This window comes from Frieseomelitta varia, unplaced genomic scaffold (assembly GCF_011392965.1).
Source record: "Frieseomelitta varia isolate USP_RPSP 00005682 unplaced genomic scaffold, Fvar_1.2 scaffold_545, whole genome shotgun sequence".
Classification (NCBI taxonomy): domain Eukaryota; kingdom Metazoa; phylum Arthropoda; class Insecta; order Hymenoptera; family Apidae; genus Frieseomelitta; species Frieseomelitta varia.
The window spans coordinates 620,386-644,026 of record NW_025110307.1 but is presented as its reverse complement, the minus strand read 5'-3'; the positions used below and the strand labels follow the sequence as shown (position 1 = coordinate 644,026).

The 23,641-nt window shown below is 35.0% G+C and overlaps 2 protein-coding genes across 2 annotated transcripts in view; one reads left to right on the top strand and one right to left on the bottom strand.

The window, feature by feature from the left end:
• Positions 1-23,641, top strand: part of LOC122533685 (E3 ubiquitin-protein ligase MIB1-like) — a 64,267-nt gene that overhangs the window by 12,060 nt on the left and 28,566 nt on the right. The window lies entirely within an intron of this gene.
• LOC122533686 lies at positions 12,575-15,104 on the bottom strand. The gene is made up of 2 exons (XM_043663623.1): positions 14,913-15,104; positions 12,575-13,602 (listed from the first exon to the last, which is right to left on the bottom strand). Exons 1-2 carry the CDS (start codon positions 14,984-14,986, stop codon positions 13,338-13,340), a joined length of 339 nt encoding a protein of 112 aa, XP_043519558.1. The 5' UTR covers positions 14,987-15,104; the 3' UTR covers positions 12,575-13,337.

The following is a 23,641-nucleotide window of genomic DNA, read 5'->3' as shown; positions in this document are numbered from 1 at the left end:
AACTATGTACATATATCCCAATATTTTTACATATTATACAAGCGTTGGATTACATTATATTCTATATTGAAAGGTGTTCATTCACAAGACCCTGAAGCAAAATAGAAGTCATTCTATTTTAAACTTTTATTATAACTTTGCGAGAGAAGATGGTGCGATAAATTTTAGGAGATTAAAGAAGAAAGAACTTTAATCTTCAATGTATCGCCAAATTCTTTTACTATATTACAATGCAATAAATACGCGTTAAAAAAACACGAAAATAACTTGGTGTTTCTCGCGATTCGATGGTACGAAACAATGGGAATCAAGATGATAAAAATGGCACGTGTCACGTCGACTTCTTTCCCCTGAAAAAGAAAATAGTCGACTCAGAAAAGGCGGTGTTCGTGACTCAATCTAGAATCGTCCACTGAGTTGTTGCTCGTTGACTTTGATAAACGAGAGATGGAATAACCGTTCCTACCGTTGAGACCAAACTATGAGTATTATAAGTACTATGATAAACTATCTACCGGAGCACGATTATCTGCGGACAACGTTTCAAATGTTTCGAATCTCCGCGAGTTCGAAATTCTGACTACATCTTCCGTTGAGGTAGATAGAGACGTAGAATGGAGAGAATGCAAAATGATGTTGACGTTTAATGTGTACTCTGAGTACACTGAAGCATCGTACGTCTGGCCAAATGTGTAGATATATAGGAAAACTCTTTTGCGATCAAAATTGTATTGATTTATAATTTAAATTTATTATTTTGCAGTTTCGAATGTTTAATTAGTTGAACAACTATTCAGTTCAATTTCTTCATCTTTCATTTTCCTCTTGCTCAGATTAATAATAATGATAATAATAATATTATACAATTAATAATAATAATAGATTAGATTAGATGTACAATCCAATTCTACTGAATAAACCTGAATACTTTGTAGGATTAAGAGGACGTATTTTTTATATGCTTCAGGAAACTATCTTACATTAATTTTTTTACTAGATATACAGAATCGATCGAAAACATTTCAGATCGTTGTGCTTCGTTCTAGATTTCAAATTCTATATTTTTTGACTCTACTGTATAACGATAGTTGGTTTCCTACCTGCAGTGTATTGAGATATTCCAAGCTAGATATCACACGTCGGCTAATTTATTACAACCTGGCACGTAGCTAAAAATTTCTGCTTCTCAGGCAGTGATCTAAATGAGAATCGTTCTCCATTGTATCGCTGTCAATACGTCTGATAACGCGGGCGTCAGATGGCCGGGCGTCCTACAAGAAATCTCGCCTTCGCGTCTATCCGATTTTCATCGTTTTCAATGAGGTCCTCGATGCCCACTTGACAAATTCACCTCGGACGCGTGGGATATATCTTCCGTTTGCTAGTTTCAGCACGTAAGCGAAACGTCAGCTTTTCAAGTTCCTTCGAGTTGGGCGGCCGCCACCTGTCTCGTCCTCCTCGTTTGCTTCTTCCCTCTTTCGTTCGTACTCTTGTTTCCCAGTTGGCAAATCCTCGTCCCGACGCTCTCGCCTCTCGGGTTCCAAGGACACTTTGTTGTCGTAAGCGGGTTGCGATTCTTCGTTGATGGGAGACAGAAGGCGACCTGACGTCGCACCATTCGCCACATTATCCGTGTTGACGCTGCATGCGGAATGACACCGGGCCACGGAGAAAATTTCAGTCTTAGGGATTGTTGCTTTCCGACGGTGTTCCCCCCCTCCCCCCGGTCGAAAACGAAACCGCTGTATTATTTATGAGCCTCTGCCACGCCAACCTGGACAATTGGCCCATTCCATGGCCCGGGTGTCTGTTGTTTCTCTCCGGTATAGTGGTTCTGGCGCCGTGTCTTTTCGCTGTCCCTCTTCTTTTTTTCATTTTTATCTTTCTTCTTTCGTCTCTTTGGTAAAAAAAAAGTCTCGGGCACGGAAACGCGTGCTACTCTTTGTTCCCGGACAGAGGTAATTTTGACTTCTTTTTTAGAAGAGCGTCGAGACATTATTCACAGCTCTAGTTTATGGAACCGGGTATTTAACAAACAATAAAGGAATTTTAAAAGTTATTTAAGAACTTGCTGTGTTGGGATTATTATTTAGATTGAAGTGTTGGGATATAAAGGATTTAATAAAATCAATATATATGCGATGGAGTATTAAAAGACGAGGCAACTGTGAAATACCACTTGAGATGATTAAAGCGAAGGATAGGCCTGGGAATATTTGTTTTAATTGCTCAGACCTAGGACCTAAAGTATTAGGCTGTGTGTGAATGTGCTAAGGATGAAAGTTTCGAGAACGCATATCGAGAAGAAAGCAGGCAGAGTGTAAAGTTGTAAATCGTCAGCGAGTGAAGAGAGCGTGTTTAGTTCCCATTTTAATAAACTTCTATCCTTATTTAACAACGTAGAGTAAAATATCCTTTTATTTCATTTCTATATATTATAATATAAATATATCATATATTTTTTATATTATAATATTATATAAAAAATATATTTCACATATATTGTAATATAAAATATAATATAAATCACAATATAGATGAAAAAAATCACTATATTGGAAATTTTTCAATGGAAAATATTACTTTTAGAGTATTTACTGGAGCAGTTTAAAGATTTTATGTTCTCGTATTACAGTTAATAGTTATATCAGAAAAGTTTACAATCTAATCATCCTGATAAATTTGTTCTTCAATAAATTGCAGTGCACTGCAATTTACAGTTGAAAGTATCTTTTAATTGATCGTTATTGTTCCAAACGAATTGCTCTTCTCGTAACGACGTAAAAAAAAGGGTGACGTAGCAATCAAAGAGTGACATAGCAAAAAGATTAAACGGTAATTGTAGTTTTTGATCGATTTTTAGGGGAACATTTTATTTCAATATTTGAATATTTAACATTTATATTGTTTAATATATCATGTGAAAAATATTATTAGATATTAGATTAGTAGTAATATATTTATACAGTTTAACTGAATTATACGTAATTAAAAATCTAACGAATCTTTCAAATATAAAAATTTAATATATATGCAATAGAAATATAAAAATTGTATAGGTATATCGATATATAGAAATTTAATTAAAAAGTCAAAAAAAAATAAAAATCAATTGGTCTTAATATAACCTGATATAACTTGTTCCTTATTTTATATTTCGTATTGATGTTTTTAAATTCTTCAAATGTTTCAAATTCATTTTGTTATTGTTAAAATTTTAATTGAATAGTTTTCTGTTGAAAGCGAAATACAATACATTGAACCAGAAGTTAAAACATCAAAAGTCTTATTTCACATTCGATTGTTAGAAAGGAATTGAAAAAAATGTCAGAAACCATTAAAACAAAAGAACTTTCAACGCTTGCTGTTTCAAAAATCGCGACGAAGCTGTAACTGGTGATGCGGAATGTGAATGGATTTGAACGTTACCGTGATTTTGATCAAATAATTACGAGAACCATTAAAAAGTTTTCGGAACGCTATTCGATTACGCTAGCAGCGACCATCCTTTTAAAACTAAAAGTTAAATTTCGTAGTCAGGAGCCGGAAGTGGGTGAATAATTGACCCGTATTGTAGGAAACTTTAAGAATATAAAGTTCAAGCATCGAATTAAAACTTTTGAAATTAATTGTAATAATTATTATTCCCTTTATAACTGCTCGCTGCGCGTGAATTTTGGTTTTTGCGTTGATTCGTCTTCGAGAATTATTCGAAAGAGAGAGAGAGAAAGAAATTCATGTAGTTTTTTACATTTAATATTAGATAAATAATTCTCCATTATAATTTTATCTTAACCTTTCATTCACTCGTTTCTTATTTACTATTACATTTCCTTTTCGCGTTCTACTTTATATTTGAATATTATAAATTGTTACATGTTCTATTCTACTATAATATTATTACTTAACAACTATTTATATCATAATACTCCTGTAATAAAAATTATTTCGGAATATCTTTTACTGGGAAATAAGAAAATCCAAATAATTGAGAAAAGTCAAACACACGCGAAAAAATAATTTTATTTCACCTTTTCGTCTCAGCTTCAGTGACATTTTTCTAATCCTCTACCGTTTTCGGAATTATTTTTATAAATTGATATAATAATGTATCTAATTAGTGATGTCGCACTTAAAACAAACGAGTTCAAGCAAATGATAAAAAAAAAAAAAACCAGGACAAATCGATTAGAAATAGTCAGTATAAATGGTAATGCAAAATTATCGACGAATACCATAAAGAATTAAAACAAATAGTTGTTATAAATGATAAATAAATGGTTAATTAAAGTAAATGATTTAAAAAAAACAAAAAAACAAAACAAATCGACTGGGAGTAGTCGGTGTATAAATGGTAATGCAGAATTACCATCACAAATGATAATAAAAAGAATGGTAATATTTAAATATCAACAAAAGAAGAACGTAAAACGAAAGCGGGATGCAGCCGCGGGTTACTTGGTAATGTAAACACGTACACCCCTTTTTCCCTGGCGTCGAAGTCGGTAGTCCAATAAAATCGTACTTCTCCCTCTTCTTTCACCCTCTGGGCCTCCCTTAACGACGTGCCAAGATAGGCGAGCGGTCTAACTCCATGAAAAGTTATCCGCGGATTCAATATCGCTCGCCTTCGAGACGAAGATCCGGCGACCGAGCGCAGCTTCCCTCGAATTCTATGCAGAGTTAATTAAAAACAGGATAGGCCGAGGCTCTTTAATGTTTCAAAGTATCTCGATGACTTCGGGAATACCCGCAAGTTCCGCTACCGGAAAAAGATTTTCTAGACTCGAGCTATTTCTGATTAATTAAGCCGCCGCCGAACTTCGTATTTTGCATTCGCCTTTCATAGCAACGGAGTCTCGAGGAGAATTCGGGGGATAATGAAGGGAGAGGCTCGTCTGCTTGGAAGGCGGTTTATACAAATTTATATTTTTGTGGAGAAAATCAAAGAAATGGAATTTAACCAGAGATACTTATTTCGCGAGTTACATTTTTCTTTTTTTTTTTAGTGAATATTTTATATATAGCCATAGATACAAAAAATTCATGCAACACGAACATATTCCTTTTGTCAAAGTTTGTCAGTTTTGTTCAATTATAATTATATTGTATACGATTGGTTTAACAATAATTCTCACGGCACAAGTTATTTTTAATAACGAGTGAGCTACAGTAAGTTTTTTGTAATTCTCCGTATATCTGTATTTCTGGTGATGGAAGTTCTCATCATATTGCATTTCATATGCGACAGTCTATATTTATGCTTATATATTACATTGTATTATATTACATTATATATTATATTATACTATATATTGTTAATATCAAACTTGTTGTTATACATTACGAGGCACAATGAAACTTTAATAACGCAACATACCTCGATACTTCATTTTATATACTTAAAATAACTGTACAGGTATCTAGGAAAAATCTTCTTTCACCGTCCGACGTAATTTCCTCTCAGGATAGAATTTCTCGTTACGCCGATACTTCTTCCCTCTATCTTTCTGTAGCAACTTTTTCCCCGTTCCTCTATCTGTGGAAGTATCCGAAATCGGTATTTCAGCAACGTTGTCCTGCAAGAAGTCGTAGCTCCGGCTTCCAGCCAGGATATTACCTTCTTCTGAAGAACGCGTTGGAACGTTCGGTATTTAGGGGTTGAATGAGAGAATGAGAATGAGAGAAAGAGTGAGAGAGAGAGAGAGAGAGAGAGAGAGAACGAGCAAGTGAGACACAGAAGGGGATAGAGGCAGCTCGCAGACATGGGACTCGATACGCCGGGAATGGAACACACCATGGAGATTGTACTAATTAAGTCCCACCTCCCCATTAATTGCCAACGTTCCTGCCTTGTCAATGCTAGCGCCGTTCGTCGCTATGGCTGCGGACACCGGCGGCCGTTCGTCGCTGTGGCTGCGGCCACCAGTGATGTAGTTAACAGAATTTCGATATCGACATGCTCCACTTACGTAACTACTTGCTCCTGGATGTTGGATCGCGCCAGTTGCTTCGACTTCGATACTGGCTGCACTCGATAACGAGTCTGCTTTATCGCCCGATAAGATGTTTGCAAAGCTCAAAGCGAAGAGAGACTACTCCTCGATTAGTCGCGGATCCTTTTCCTTTTGGCTTTCAGTTTCACGTCAACTACGTTTCGTTACGAAATCGTGCTGTTTCACGTAGAATGATTTGCGTGCTTACCGTGCGGTTTTTTAATAACTCGGCATGCACACTACGTGTTCACAAGTGTTAGTAGGACACTTAATTTCATCCTAAACACAATATGATTAATCGATACTGGCAAAAAGTATAGCTTGGTATCGTAATAATTAGCAGAGTGATTTTAAGCATGTTGTCATACGAGGAAGATGCAGCAAGTGTAACAAAATTCTGTTCTACTTTTTATTGTTACTTACATTTTAGAATATCATATATTTGTTTCGAAAATCACGTTAACACATTTTTGGAATTACGGAATGGAAATTTTATAAAATTCTTAATTTCGGCGAACAGTAACGAAAGGATTGGCGCAAAGCAGTTTACGAAAGACACTTTAATGTGAAGCCAGTTGAAGGAGGAAATAACCAGGAATTGTAGTCTAGAAAAATTGTTCGCGAAAGATATATTTTTCTATGCAAATCTCTGGTCGTTAGTTTCGAACGAACGAAGATAAATTAAGTCCTGTATTTGTCCGTTAGATCCATAGATCTAGGTGGGAATAGAAGCACGGACAAACGGGGTTGTATAGGTTACCGGAGTAAATAAATCTTTATTATGTCAGTGCTCTGACCGTGTACACTGCGTGGCTTCTGGACGTGTGCATAACATTTGCAAATACGCCACTAACGTTGACGAGCACTCAGAGTGTGCACTATATTAACGTGACGGGCTGAAACGTTAATCCAGATGCGTTGATAGGTTGAATTTATTAGCCAGCAAATTCATTATCGGTGAATACGCGATTTGCGGTGCGCCCCGAAAATCACAAGCGCGAAGAATCATTTCGCAATATCTGTCGATATCATGCACGGCATCGCGTTAATTACGTATTTTAATTGTGCCTATGCTTGATATACCAGCCGATACATTGCGCACGTTACGGAAACAATAAATTTTCAAGCTTATACGTAGACATTGCAATTTGCCTCGAATCTCTCGTTCTTACATTTCGATGCTTAAACGAACTAGTAAATACATATATTAGCACATTACTGTACATCTACTTATTAGCATGCAGAAATATACATTACACACACATGATATAATAAAAAATTAATAAAAAATAAATAGAATAATAAAAAATAATAGACGTAAACATTATACGTAAGAACAACCCCAATTATTATATATCATTTCACCTAAACTCACAGAGACAAACAGTGCTAGATCAAAATCGAACGATAAAAGAAGCTTTACACTGTCACTGGCAATCATCAAACACCTTGACGTAACATCAAATAATAGAAGCCATACGTCGTGAACAACTGCCACGGTTGGTACTGCTCGTCCTTCGATCTTCCCTCGTCCTCGTCCTTCATGCTAGCGTCCCTCGCACTTACGTGGAAGCACTATTCCTCGGGAAGCTAAATTTCGTCCAGGGAATCGAGATAAAATCGAGCTTTAGAGGAACGAAGGTGGAGTACAGGTGGATTATTCCTATCAAGAAGTTCGTTACAGGCTGATACGACGGCTGAATCCTTTTTCACGCTGCTCCTGCTAATTGGACCAGTTTGGTAAGGTGTCTCGTTTGGAACTTTAGTAGTCCGGCACCGTTGGGCGAACGTGTAACGGCTGAACTGGCCGCTATTCCAATCGTCATAAATTGTCGTACCGAACGTGACGATCGTACCGAGTAGCCAATAGATGCGCTTGCCTGTCATTTGACCCCCAGTGGCTTCTATTGGCGTCGCATGGCCAACAACCCTCTTCGGGTCCGTTTGACTACCGATTCACCTACGCCAATGCATGTCCCCTCTCGAAATGTTCGAATTTCTACAGCACATTTCACATCAAATGAAGTCCCTCCCCTTTTATTGTACTTTCCACTAACTTCTTCTGTTTTTCTTAGTTTCTCGTTGAGCAGATTAAAGTGCGATTTTTATTAACATTCAGACATTATATAGTGTCCACAAGATCGCTTCTTTATATATATTTGTTTACGATAATTTTACAGAATTAATAAGTAATTTATTGTAACAATTATTTTAGTTAGAAGCGTAAATTTTGTTTATTTTATGCGCACAGCTTTGTTGTACAAAGGTCGGATACGTTTTATTAATTTTATACTAAAAATACGTGATGTGAAATATAGAGAATTAATATAAACTATAAATAATACATATATATATATATATATATATATATATATATTACGTTAAAAAGTAATCAGATTATTGTAACAACACTATTACTAGATTATTATAAACAAATCTGTGGAACAATAATCTCTTGATACCATGATGTTCGAATATTAATCACTGCAGCACGAAATTTAGTAAGTTATACAGTAACTACGAAAAGTATTTGTACGTAGTCGTATTTATTATTGCATTTACACACTGATTAGCCGTTTGCGTGCCGAATAAAATTCAGAGAAACCTCCAGAATGAATTAGGTCCAAGTTTAGGTCCATCTATTTCCTCTATAACTACAGAGATTTGATACCACGTAAGTGAAACACAGAACTTGATTTAAAAAAAAAAAAAAAAAAAAAGAAACACTTCGTTGAAAAATGAGATTTTTCAATACCTTTGATACATTTTCATTTAGCAATAGTCGAGTAGCTGCGGGATATAGCGCACGATAAAATTCATCACCTGGCGATCGTTTTTTTTTTTTTTTTTAAATATTACAAACTAAATTCGATATTGTCGAAATATCCAGCAGATTCGCAGAATCGCCGTATAGATTGGCCTATAGCCTTTGCAGCGACAGAATAATGTGCCCGTTTTACATTGATGCTTACAATTAGCAGGGTAATCGGTAGTCGGTGTAACGCGTATGACAAATAGACAAAACGTGGCGACCCGTCAATTAGAGAGGCAGGCATTAATGCAAATGCCAACATTAGCCAATAATACGAGGACTAATATTATTATTTTACGGGAATAATATCAGCATAATTCATTCGGCTTAATCAAGAACATTACCGCCACTGTGCGGACAGAGGTATTTTGCCGTGGACAAATTTAATGCCGGTTCGTTATGGCCTCTGCCTCACCTGGTCTCTCGCCTCTGGCCTCGCCTCTCTTTTCACCCTTGTTTCTCTCCCTTTCCGCCCGACGAATTGTCTGCGAAATCGAATGGCACGCGTATTCAGGCCGCGGAATTCGACGCACGTGGTCGCTACGAAACGCTAACCGTTTAAAGTCATGAGTCAATAATTGAGTTATTACTTGCTATGGAATTTGCTCGCTCGTCCGGTTGGCTGACGGAAACGGGGAAATCGATTTCGACGAATTTTCTCTTCTTTCGTGACGAGAAACGAATGACAAACGGATTGAAATCGAGCGAGAAGAAGAATAGCAGACGAACGGACGTCAGAGGAGAGAAAATATGACAAGTACATTTTTTTTTTTTTTTTGGTTTTCTGATTTTAATGTTGCACTGCGATTCGATGGGAGAAGTTGATTTATTGTAGGAACGAAAAGAGAAAAATATAGAGTGAATAACGATGAAAAATTGTATATTTTAAGCTATTATAACTTCACGATCTATTTAAACTGTGTTCATCTTTTCAAACATCATACAGTACGTGGGAAAGAATTTTCATTAAAGTAAATTATAAAAAATTCTAAAAATTCAAACGTTACTAAAAATACGAAAAAATTTTTTTAAGATTAAAATTGAAGATTAATTAAAAAACTTGCCGTCAAATTTTTTTTTTCACCACGAGGTTAGACAAGACGAAATGTCTCAAAAGTTGAATTTTCGTCGTTCAAAAAAAATATCGTACAGCAAGTTTTAAGAAATGATTGTAAAGAGAAAATTTCGATCCTCAAGGCCTGTCTTATGGATCTGGTGAAAGTGACTTTGATCATGAAAAAAATTTTCAATGCTTTTAGAGACCTTTGAATTTTTAAAATTCAAGAAGATAGAAATATCTGTACTTTCTCACCCGCGTACGACACATCTTCAAAGAAACTGACAGAATAGTAGATGCTTTATTAACCAAGTGGATTGTAACAGTTTGAAGCATCATATACAATTTCTCGTCGTTCAATCTCAGCACTTTCGTTCGCGCTCAGCTACCAAACAAAACTACAAAACAGAGCTGACTGAGCCCTCCCGTATCGAAAAGATTAATATCGGCAAAAATTAGCGCGATGCAAATTCAAATTACGAAACTCTTCTCACAAAGGCCGTGCCATTTTACGCGACGACGGAATAGCCGAAAGCCGGGGCACAACTCCTTGGCCGCGGTAGTCCGTTTCCCATTCAAGGCAATCGTTAATCCCGTGGCACCGCAGAATTATTCGCCACAATGGTAGCAAGCCGCGACAGAGTCTAGGCGTTTGCGCGAGCGAACAAGCGAGCGACCGATTCAAATCGCGACAATGACGGCAATGCAAATCCGGCCGTGCCTGCATCCTGAATAGTCGAGGCTTCCACGCATAGCTGGGATCACATCCACCTCCACCCCCATGGTTTCTGCTCCGTAGACTGTCAGTTATTTATTAGGGTGAACGTTCATACCGGTGGTGCTGTCTCAACCTCATAAATCGAGCGTTTAGCGCACTTTTATCCCCTGTCTGCCGTTCCGTTCTCGCTGTTTCTCGCGTTCGTTTCGTCGAATCGTTGACGAGACCGTGGACATGCATCGTACGAGTGACAGATTTGATTGGCGACCGGTACCAAGGTTAATGTCAACCGACGTGCACACGTAAGGAATATAACTGAACCAATGCAACGATGAAAAATTGAAGAGTGTTTTGTAAAAAAAAAAAAATAAATAAATAAACATTGTGAGTGCAAGTTAATACACATCAGACAAAATTCAAATATATACGTTCTAAGGAATTCTTGTTTTTATTTTCGAGATATATACATATTAGATCACTGTCGTTGCGAATGACCGAATTCTACAAAATTTCTAATTTTGTTTGCAATTTATTTTACGACTTGAAGTAGCTATGAATTATGTTACGTTGCTATTGTCATTGCATAATTGGTAAGAATTTATTTTTGCGAAATTAAATAATGTATGTATAAAAATTTTAGAAGGCAATTAAAATGACAGTAATCAGTTCTTATAATAGCGTAATAAAGTGAAACGTTACTCTAAATTTTAAGAGTATAGTGATTTTATGTGCCCTTTGGCTATCGTTCTAGTCTCAGCGCCATATTACGGACCTCTAGTGAACTGTATGCAACATTGGATATGATAAGGATGAAAGCATAAATATTTATTACCGATGTTAAAGAAATTACTTTCCCAGACTGGTGAAATTCTTTGTCTAAAAATTAAAAATCTTACACTAAAATTGTTTATAGTATTTTACATAATTTTTTTTATATATAATTAGATATCTTTTACATATATAATTTTATATATTTTTATATATAATTAAATATACATATCTATAGCTTTTATATAATTTTATTAAATGGTTTATTTTTATTTGCATTAATATTCAGGATTATATATATTATCTCGTTGTTGTAGTTCGTTATATAAGAAAATAGTTGAATATAAGACGATATGAACAAATTGTGATATTGAATAGATATATTGAATATTTCTTAAATCAATTCTTAAACAAATGATATAATACAAAAGATATAAAATGATACAATACAAAGATTCATACATCTAAGTAAAATTTGAAACATTATATAAGAATATTTTGTACAAATATGATAACGAAGTTATTTAATTTAATAATTTACTTATGACTCGGATAAAGATGATTCAAATAAAGATAATTCAAGAATGATCTACGAATGAAGTATTAATATAAAAGTAAATTTCTCAGAGTACATTGAACGAATGAAATGTAAATATATTGTACATATATTTACAATAATTACATTTCATATCAAACTAGTAAATTCCAAAGAAATGAAATAAATATAAATTCTATTTAAGATAAATATAATTCTGTGACTTATAATTTAATTATTAAAGACTTATAAATAATATAAATGAAATTAATACTGGATGTACTATTTTAAACATTACTACTATTTTAAACATTTGTCTATTTTTCTATAAAATATAAATGCCTATTATTGCAATAATACTGTTGTTCAAACATAAACATATAAACAGTTGGTGATTTTAATTTCTTAAAATACACGAGGTATTTAATAATAAAATACTTACAAATACAAATCTAAAATACATATGTTATTTTTTAAAACAAAAATTAAATTTATGCATATAATTCAATTCTTAAGTAGAAAAAATAAAATTTAATTAGATATACTTGATGCAAATAGATATTAGGTAATAATAAGTAATTATTTCAATACCTATATATTAAACGAAAATAAACAACAATCTATTGATAATTAATGATGCATTTCCTCTCATTTTCTAAAATTATTCGTCAGTTTTCTATTTTCACTAAAACTGTTTTCTATTCCCTTCTTACAAAATCTGAATGATATGTTAGACCGTGTTCTAACTTATTATAAACTCGGCTCTCTGAAAATTCACATTACTTATAACTATAATTGACTGTAGATTTATTTTATGCATTTATAGGAAATTTAATAATGCAAAACTATAGAGAATGTACATAATATGCAAAAATATATAAAGTATTCAAATTGTACAGTATCCTGTACATTATTTAACATTCGAACTACCAAAGTGATCAAAATGATCACAATAATAATTCGTAATTTCTTCTAAATTTCCATATTTTAGTTTCACATAGATTTCGTACATATTTAATTTATAGATTTCCAACGATGCATAAAAAGTATTTATAAAATGTGAATAATGTTTATGTAGGAACATTGTGTCCTTTGCCGTGCTAAAAATTATTTCCTATTTTGTGCAATTATCACGATACAAGTTTCATGCTTTAGTTGTTGACAATTCTAGCGTTAAATTGTATCAACAGCACTAAATTAAGATGCATTTACAACAATATGTTCATTGCGCGAAAATTCGTACTCTACTCGTGACTTAATATAAATCCGTAACTATAGTTCAAAGACCGATTACGTCACAGAAGCTCACTGACGTCAGGCTCTCTAAGCCTTTCCCTCGTAATCACAATCTTTCGCGATCATTATCCTCCGCGACGATTAAAAAAAAAAAAAAAAAAAAAAACACGCGAGAATTTGACTGCTCTATTCTGTCGTTTTAACAACTTCGTGTGTTACTCCGCACAGTAGATCCCTAGTTCCGGCCTCGGAACTCGTAAATCGTTTTGCTGGAACCGATTGTAATTGGCTGCAACACCGGTCGCCGGCCCAGAACGGAAATAGACTCTGTAACCGGAGAACTCATTTATGGAAATATGCTGGTGACCATACGTCCTATTTTTGATCTCCACCGCCGAACGAGAATCTCCTTCCAGGCTCTCCCTTCTCTTTCTGCCATTTTCATCCCTTCCATTCTCCTCGGCCGTGCACTTCTTCCCGCTGTAATAAAATTAGACGGTGGGTTTAATAAATTCATAAACGAACGCTTCTTATCGAGGTTCGTGATATTACGTAAACTCGAGAACGTACAAAGATATGCTTCTGAAATTCTTTGCTCAACTCGGGCAGTTCGTTCGTTTATTTAACTAATTATTTAAAAATCACGTTGAAATTACTTAAAATTCGTTCCTATTCAATTAAATTGTTAAATTTAGAAAATTCAAAGGCGTTTCACGCTGAAATACTTACGGTCCCGCTGTGAGTAGTATTTTACTTGTTGGTATACGTTGCACAGAATCAAGAGAGAGAGAGAGAGAGAGGGGCAAAAAAAAAAAAATAAATGAAAGCGAGAGCACCAGAGCACTTTTTCCTCGGTTTTTACTGTTCGAACGGTGCATCGCCGTCATCTGCAAGAAGAAAATCTCTAGTTTATGAATCGAGGCTCGACGGGGAGGGAGGGGGAGGGGGATAAACGGGTCTGGGAACGCCTTGAAATATTTTGCCGATTTAAATAAAGCTGGCGACCACATGGTAGTCGTGACGAGACCGTAAATAGGGAACACGAGAGAGGCCACATGGACGTGGAAAGATGTTCCGAGTCCACGTTACGGGATACGAGGAACTACCTCTATTTCTGGCATCTAGATAGCAGTGCCAGACTATTGCTGCTTAGCATTTCTTTCCATTCTGACGATCGAATCGTATCGAACTCGAACAACCTCGCGTAAACGTTGCGTCGCGCACTCTCGAGACTTCCGGTTTCTCTTTCGTTGTCTTTCCACAGGAACAAGAATCGTCGTTTCTGAAAACATTTCAGAATGCACCGGTCGTTCTCCATGATTTCATCGATGTGTTGGGAAATCGTTGGTATCTTCAAGCCTGGAGAAACATATGGCCAACTATTTGATCAGCTGTTGAGGTTCGCGGAGAACAGCCAGTCCCGCGGCGTGTTTCCGGTCCGATGATACACCTGGGCGCAGATCCATACTTCTTTACATTCCATACGTCGCATTCACTATGGGAAGTAAGGAAGCACGGAACGGCATCGCCCGGTTTCGAAATGGAAAACGAACTCCCACCGTTGGAGATGATCGGCCCTCCTCTTCCGTTTCATCGGGACCGGATCGATGAAAATCGGCCACTTCTGAACGACGAAGGCCAGGAGACAATTCTGCTGCCGTGACGGTGCCGCGTTTCATCTTCCAATCGGACGATTACGTAATCCACTAGTTCCGACACGGTCGAAGTCCGCGCGATCACGAGGATGGATCTTGAAAACCGACGGTACGTTTCACCGACCGGCAATGTACCTGATTGCTCTCACTTCCTGTTCGATTCGATTGCGGATAGGTACGGTCCCGGCCGGCAACCGGCGGCCGTCCATGTTGGACGTGTGAGGCGGACCGAGTCCTTCGAGAGGTCGAGGATTTCCTCCCTGGTCCCGAATGTTAGTAGAGTTAGCTCGAGTCAAGAACTTCTAGCGAATCCTCCTAACTGGCTGACTGCTTCAGACTGAATGCTGCCAAAGCTTTGGAGCACCGTTGCTTCAACGAGCCCTCTAAAAATGGCCGCACAGATCCCATTGGCCTCTCCATGTCGTGGCCGACACCCCCCGGCATATGTAAGCTTACACTTGAGACTACCACGAGGCTTGCTTGCTCCCTCGTAGCGCATCGCGCCAAATTTGTCTTTACCCGAAAATAGTCAGTCCCACGGCTGCCACCACATGGCGACTATTCCTGGTCCAGACTCGAGTGATAACTTACCCAGGCCTCTGTCTCGTTCCTCGTGCTCTCCCCCGTTTCCTCCTTGCCCCCTCGGCTTCGCTCTGCCCCTCGCCTTCGTTTCATCGCCTTCTTCTTCTTCTTCTTCTTCTTCTTCTTATACTTCTTCTTCTTTTCTTCTTACGGCTCGCGATGCCATACAAAGACGTATACACGCACGCAGTCGCTCGCCCCTTCAACCGTCACGGTGTCGTTAAACAGGGAATCCGAGGAGGACTCGATAGGATGACATGTTCAACCCTTTGAATATCGCAGCACGAGCCTCTGCGCGTGAAATTGATGGCTGCTTCGGGACTTGTGCTCGGTCGAGTTGCCCACCTTTCAACGAATCGAAGACGATTGAGTTTCCCGATCGTCTCGTATGCCATTCTTAGCGACAAAATGACCAACGTGATAACGGGTGGCAAGGTGATTCTTCGGTCGTTCTTCAGCTCGCGGTAAAGTGATGGACTGCTGTGGTCTCGCACGTGCACGAGCACCGCCTGAGAAAGAGAAAGTTATATTTTTTTAGATAAAGGAAAGGTACGTCAGTTTGTTTCTTGTTTCGGAATGGACAGTTTGTACTTTCAGGAATAAAAAGGAGAATGACATTTCTTGCCTTGCTGCTGTAAAAGTTCTTTCTATGAAAATTTTGAATCGGTTTTCAAATGCTGTACGTAACGCGTTCGTTTATCTTATTTCGAATCTTCGTTGTTAGTTGTAAATATACAAACTTGTTTTATTGCGTAACGTTAGTTTTATTTTACTTGTATTATTGTGAACATTGATTACACAAAGTCATACGGATAATGATGAATACACTTACTCTGTCCCTCTTCTTGTTTGACAGTATTTATGTAGAATGATATTTTGAGTCAAATATTTGGCAAGCTCATCTGGCGGAAGAACGAAGCTCCTTTGCATTCCAGGCTTATCATATCATCTGCAATTTCATACTCGAAATAATATATAAGAACATCGATGAATTTTTTTCTTCATTGTGTCATAAAGTTCTCGTATTCATATGTAATGCTTCGTTACTAGAAAATGATATTCATTCTACAAATTAAAACATTTAATCAGTATTTAGACTTAGAACATAGAAAAGAAGATGAAAAGTTACAAAAGAGACACTCGTAACACTCCTTCCTGCTAAATTTTGTTAATTAATCAAACTTTGAACCGATAAGAATGAAGAAATTAATCGTCTTCGATCTTCTGGATATCGATGTGAATCGTGAAGCTCAATAATCGTTCACTGTCTTAAATTCAAAACGACTGGGATTTACGTTAACAGTGAAAAATTAAAGGAAGGCCGATGCATAAATTGCCGATAGACCACGACGCGGTAAAAATGTCAAATGATCCTATTAATCCTCGATGTCTTTTATACGCGACGTTTTTTTAAGGAAATTTCGCCTTATGTAAACAAGCCGCGTAACAAACATCTTCAAAATAACTAAATTGATCCCATTAAACTACCTTAAACTACGACTTTACGAGTCGCAAGCAGCTAATGAAACGCGTGCCTCAAACTGATAATAAAATAGCAGCGAAGCTCTGCTATCCTTCAAAGTTCCTGGCTGACGGTAAAGAAAGTACTATATTTTGTTGTAGAATGATGTTAATTGTTCGATAAATCACATTTACGTTGTCAGACAACCCCCTGTAATGGAAAGTTGCAGCAAAATGAATAAATCCACAGTGACACAGAGCAATTTTCTGTGGAATTGCGTTTCTCATTTTGTTTTAAACGCGAACGTCGTCGTTCGTAAATATTGGAACACTTACAACACCTGAAGAGTGTTAAATAAATTTATAGAATCATTTGAAAATTATCAGAACCTTTGAAATAATAATTTAGCATAATATATATTAAATAATTATTATATTTTTATTAAGTAATTATCTCAACTATCAATAATTATTATATTATATAATGATTATATATAATCCTGTACATTTGGTATAATAATATTATAGTAATCATCTGATTATTACGTCAGGATGAATTTAACACAATAAAATTAATTTTTTTCTGATCTATATTCGACGTAGTAACTATCAATCATTATTTTTATCAATTTTGACATTTTATTTTATTGTTCGGTTCCAAACAGGCTTGATTTTACAAAACTAGGTTTTGAACAGATTTCTCGAAATTGTGATAGAATTAACACGTAATTTATCATATTTCGAACTTTCGCGTGTACATATAATAGATTTCAATCTCGTACAGATACAAAATTATAATTGATCGGTTGTTTGCCTGATAAAATCAGTAACATTTCTTTTATAACAAGCATCCAATTGACAGTATTGGCCAAAATTAATTCTACTACATGTTTTAATTTAAAATTTCTTATTGAACATCTTAAAACTCACTTTTTGCTTGTCACAGTAAGAATAAGTTTGAGAAAAAATTCGAAAATCACAGTAGAATTATATGGAATATATATATTTATCATGATTACAGAACCTCGATTAAAATCCACAATGGCGTACAGAAGAGAGATTAAAAGGGAAATGCCACAAGATATAATTTTGTAAAATAAAATCAGATTTAACAATAGCAATTTAATAATAGATACAATGTATGTACATCTTGCGGAAAAATGTCTAGTACAAAAAGTTGCTAATTTTTAGATACTAATTTCGAACTTTCTTTTAAATAATGGTGTTAGAAATGTCTACATATACTTATTAAAGTAACAAATCCCGATCGGTCGCCCCGTCAAAGACTTATATTCGAAATGCAGGCTGGCTACCGAGATCGCTTGTCGCAAGTATTATTTATAGAAAGTTATTTGCAGCAATAACGGTGTTGGCAAACGGCCAGCACTTCTACAATGTGATGTTATAGCAGCAATTAATCGTAGTTTTATTTGATGGTGTCGCGAACTCGTTCCTGATATCCATGGTTAGATCGCGTTCTGCTAAACTGTTGATGTAGATATATAAATCGACGGATCAAGAGAAATTTTAGAAACGAATTAATTCATTATTTAACGACAACTTGCATAAATTGCATTTGCTTTAATATTCTTAAAAACATATAATCATTTAATCAAGAATCTCTGTACGAAATATTTAAGTTAACGCTTAACTTGAAGAATTCTTTGTAAAACAAATGATAATAATATTATCGACTTTATTTAACATTTTTCCTCTTAATTTTTACACTTGATGTGTAAGTGACGCGCGAATTAAATTTATATGTGAAAACGTACATTCAGTGTGTTATCACGTTAGAAACTAACCGATACAGCTACGACTCTATATAATTGGAAAACTTGCGTCATCGATCAGTTTGCAATAGTTCAATAAAATTATACAGCTAGCACTAAGAATCATCTGTAGCTATCGATATTTTGAATAGTAATATATTTACTAGGAAAGGGATAAGTGAAACTTTATTTTGAATAAAAATTTATTTTATGGATAACACTTATATATTTACTAGGAAAGGGATAAGTGAAACTTTATTTTAAATAAAAATTTATTTTATGGATAAAGTTGCGAAACTATGTTACTTTTTATGTCCTGATTTATTGCTTTTTTCTTGTAAAGGAAGAAAAGTAGTATTATAAGAAAGTTGTTAATCAAGTTCCGTTTTTAATATTTGCGTTATTCTTTTATATTGCTTTTCTGGAATGTATTCCAGGTGATTTCTTTTTGCGGGATATATATTCTCAGTCAACTTACTGTCTGTCTTACTGTCAGCTTGTTTCTAACTTTTGTATATTTACGGTAAAAGGAATACTTTAATCAAAAATATAAAAAAAACTGCGACTGAAAGGATTAATCTATCTACTTACCGAATGAGATCTTCAGCATAAATATTATTAACTCATTTTGTCTGTTAAAGTGAAATTGACATGATAAAGTGAAATTGACATGAAATGAAAAGATAAATAGTAAAATTCGTAAATTCTTTTATAGATTAAAATTCCATTTAATCGCCTGTAAAGCACAAATTCTTCCCTTACGTGCAGATGTTCAATGCGCGTTGGTTCCCATATTAGTCCCCATAATAGACGATAATATGGCCCCCGTAAGCAAGAACTTTGAATCAGGAACAATATGAGTCTCAATATTAATATTTCAGACATCGAAATTCTCAATGAAATTTCTCATGATATCGATACATATTTTGTAACGTTTCGAACGTTATTCCATTTATTACGCATATTCACTAACATGATGAGTCACACAGATTAAATGTCCCGTTTCAAATGGGCCAGATACATAATAAATGCACATTTTGTAACAAGTATCGGATTTTTATTTATAAAGAATAGAATTGCAAAGAATAGAAAGTCGTTAACTCACTTTTTCTCTCTAATGTTACCAAAGAATTGTTTCTTATGATTTTTATTAGAGGGCATCTTGTTCAAATTCTTAAAATAATCTTTTGCCATAATATGTTTCAAATTCAATTAAATTCTTTTTTTCGTTACCACTTTCGTAACAAACATGAGCTTATTAATATTTTTAATCAACATTTGAAACAGATCAGATTTTAAGTTTAAGAAGAAAATTTATTACTTTATTACACATAGAAAAATAAATATCACTGAACCTCACTGTCTGTATCTGTAGGATACGCGCTGCAAAATGATAGCTGTAACATTTTACAAGTAAAATGTGTCAAATTGACACAAGGGACGAACGCGAGGGTTAAGAGATTGTGCAATGTTGATGGAAAGCGACTCGGATACATCTCGACGAATATCGTTCTTCGTTCTTCGTCGGTAGGAACAGAGGAGAAATCCTTCAGGCCACGTCGCGACGTCTCCTCCAGATCTAAAATTACTAGCAGCCGAAGACGATGCATTCGCGGTCCGGTGAGCCGTGCGAAAACGAGCCACTACAGGCTTACGCCCTAATACAGCCCCTATTTTTGGACGTCGCGCTGACGCCACGTCGGAGACAACTCCTCGCAAAAGAAAATCGACGTTCTTACCCTCTCTGCGTTTCTTCTCCTCCATTTCTCAATTCGTTTCTCTTTCTTTCGCTAACACCGCGCCATCAAGGAGACGTTATTATTACTTTTTGTTATTGTTCATCTAGCTGCTGAACTTCATCTCCGATCCACCCTTTCTAGAGGGTGAACTCGCACGATATGAAGCAGGATATTATTTCATGACTGGTTTCTTGATACACGGGAGTAATCAGACTCAGATGAACGTTGATCGTTGACTGTTCAGACCTCCTGCGTTCTGAAAATTTTTATGGCATCATCGACCTCGCAACTCTAGCACGCTTTTTACCACTGGAACTTCCCACGACTAGAATATAAAATTTCTAACGAAAAAATTAAAGCGCAAGGATCTGGAAAGAATTTACGATACAATAAAGGACAAAAGTTTCTAGTTCTGTAGTTTATTAAAAATTGTTCAAGTCCTCAAAAATACATACTGTTATAAATATATAAAGTTTCTGTGGAAAATTATAAATTGATCATTTTGACCACTTTGGCAGTTAATAATGGGACTTTGGAGAAGTAACAGTTGTAGATGTAGATTTATTTACATAGTATTAATCAATTTATTGATTGCTACGTGATTATTATTGAAATGTAGATAATATTTCTTGGTAAAGTGTAAAATGTGTACAAAAAATCTAAATCTTTATATAATAATTCAATAATTTTTATATAAATTTTTTTATTTACAATTAACAATTATCAATTTATTAACTTCTTTTCTTCGCACATAATTTTTTAAAATCACAGTTATATTGCTCTGTATAATATTAAAAGATCTTTCTGCAATTTTCTTGATATTATGCAATTCAGTGATTAAGATTTCTCTCTTCAAAATGTATTCAAATCTCTCTAATGTATTCGTTACGTTTCAGTGATAACAGAGAAGAAAATTAAATGAATAATTTGTAGCCCATATTTATGCATGACGAATTTCCGGATCACTTATAAATTTTAATAATTACATTGCAATTTATAAATAGAATTAAAGGAAAAATGTTACTGAAATAAATTACTTTTTATATAACATTAGAACATTTCAAACATTTCATAGACGATTAAAAACTAAACTAATATTTTATATATTTCTTCAAGATAAAAATTTACCGCCGCGGTGCAAAACTAATTACCTTATTTCAAACAATATTTGAAACAAGCTACTTGAAAAAAAAAAATTTTTAACGAAGATTAAACGTGCTCGTTAAAGAAGCATGTACTATTTTTAGAGATAAGAAGATGAAAATTTGAAACGTTTCCCTCTCCTGTAAACAGGAATTAAATATATAATTCTAAGAGGAGTTGAACTACTTTCAGTTTCATAAAAGATAATTAAATTTTAAGATGATTACGCATAATGAATCCAGATTGTTATGAAACTGTATAAAGTCATTCAGAAGATATTGGAATTCTGTTGAAATTTAGAAAAGATTTACTTATAGAAAATTATCAACATTAATAATAATCACCTATCAATTATTCCTGTTAAATATTTAATTATAGATTATTCTTTATCATTTATTTTTTAAATTTTCTCCTATCCACCAGTGTACGTATATCAAATTATAAGACACGATTAAAATTAACAAGAGAAGAGCAAGTTGCATTTAAATTAAAAATTATATTTCAAGTGTAAATATCCTAAAGAGAATCTCACAAAAAATTCTAAAAAAATTCTTTTTCTCTGAAAGATGCTTGATACAGAGAGAGAGAAAGAGAGAGAAAGATCAAAAACCAGCGGAAGAGCAAATGCTTTAAAAAAAGCTAGCAGACCTTCGTTTTATACGGAAACAGATCGGTTCATTAACAAATCAGAGATGGTCCTGCACGTGAAAGGAACTCTAGAAGGAGGTGATTTTCCAGTTATGAGAACACAAAGACAACTCTCTCCCCTGCTCGATCTGTATCGGGTTACGAGTTCGTTGTTGAAAATAGCCTTTACCCCGGTGGTGAACGTTAAAGCCTTGAAGAGTAACCTCTGCACGAGGCCGGAATTCGTTTTCAGAACAGTTTTTAGGCGTCCTGATGAAAGGAAACCGCGGTACAACGTGACACAAGCATAAGGAAAAGAAGGGAAAAAACGAGAGAGAAAGGAAAAAAGAAACGAGGAAAAATTGGATGAAAAACGACGAGGGAGAAAACGAAGGAGATGGAAAGTATCAGAGAAAAGGAACAGGAAGAAGAAACGGAGGAAGAGAAAGACAGATAGCGAACCGGCGGTTCTTGCAGCGGCTAATTATCATCGTTAATTTCGCCTGGAAGATAGAAAGTCGTCTAGACTGTAAAGTAGAACAGTTTTTCAGGTTTTGCTTTGGTCATCCTTCTTCCTCTTTCCTTCGCGAGACTTCACGTGGACGTAGAGAGAGAGAGAGAGAGAGAGAGAAAAAAAAAGAAAGAGTCGTTTGCTCGCTTGAAAAGAGGGCTTTTAAAGCGGCTTAAGGATATTTGGCAAACCGGACGATTGTTTCTTTTACGTGCCTCCTTTGAGACATGTTTTTCTGTTCTTTCTCAAACTAACCCCCGTTCCTACTTCGTTTTTGCTTCCCTCTGGAGATATAATTGATTGTAATTGCTTTTCTAATCCAACCATCTGGAAAATTAACAGTTGGATGCTTGTTAGTTCTTTTGATACTGAGATTGTAATTATTAAACGGGTTTAAATGATATATGCGGTAAACCGTCTGTGAAGCAATTACTATTAAGAAATTTTATGATAGTAGAGTGTGGAAATTATTTTAAATTATTTTACATATATCTCGAAATATAGTAGATGAATATTTCGAGAAAATATGGTTTTGATAATTTTCTTAAAAACTGTCGACTTTATTTCGTTTCAATAAACATTCAAGAAGAAACTTTCACCCTGTCGACGTCACTAAAAACATGCATCAAAAAATTGTAAGATGTATATAAAATTAGAAAAGCACAAATTTGATCGTTAACAATGATTCTTTTATATTAATTATTACAGACATTTTATCGTTCGCATTAATTTTGTAATTCATTTATAATTCTTTTTCTATTCGTTATAACTAGCTTATAGACAAAAGTGAATTATCACGTTCATTTATCATTTTCTTTTTGTTCGTTCGTGTTAACTACCGTATAGAAATGAACTGCTACGTTGAAATACAGAATGTAGTAATGAAATTATTGTCTAAGAGATTATAAATCTTAAGTGAGAGGAATTATCTTGTCTTGACTGGTTGCAACAAGAACGATAATGGAAAAGAATAGAAAAAAGCTGATGAAACAGCGAGTCGAAAGAAAAATACAATATAAAAGGGTGGTG

What these genes read in the sequence shown, in the direction of transcription:
- LOC122533686 (XM_043663623.1), bottom strand. Translation starts at nt 14,986, where the DNA reads ATGGACGGCCGCCGGTTGCCGGCCGGGACCGTACCTATCCGCAATCGA. An exon ending in CAGGAAGTGAGAGCAATCAG is followed by an intron (nt 13,603 to 14,912) that starts GTACATTGCCGG and finishes ATTTTATTACAG; the next exon opens with CGGGAAGAAGTGCACGGCCG.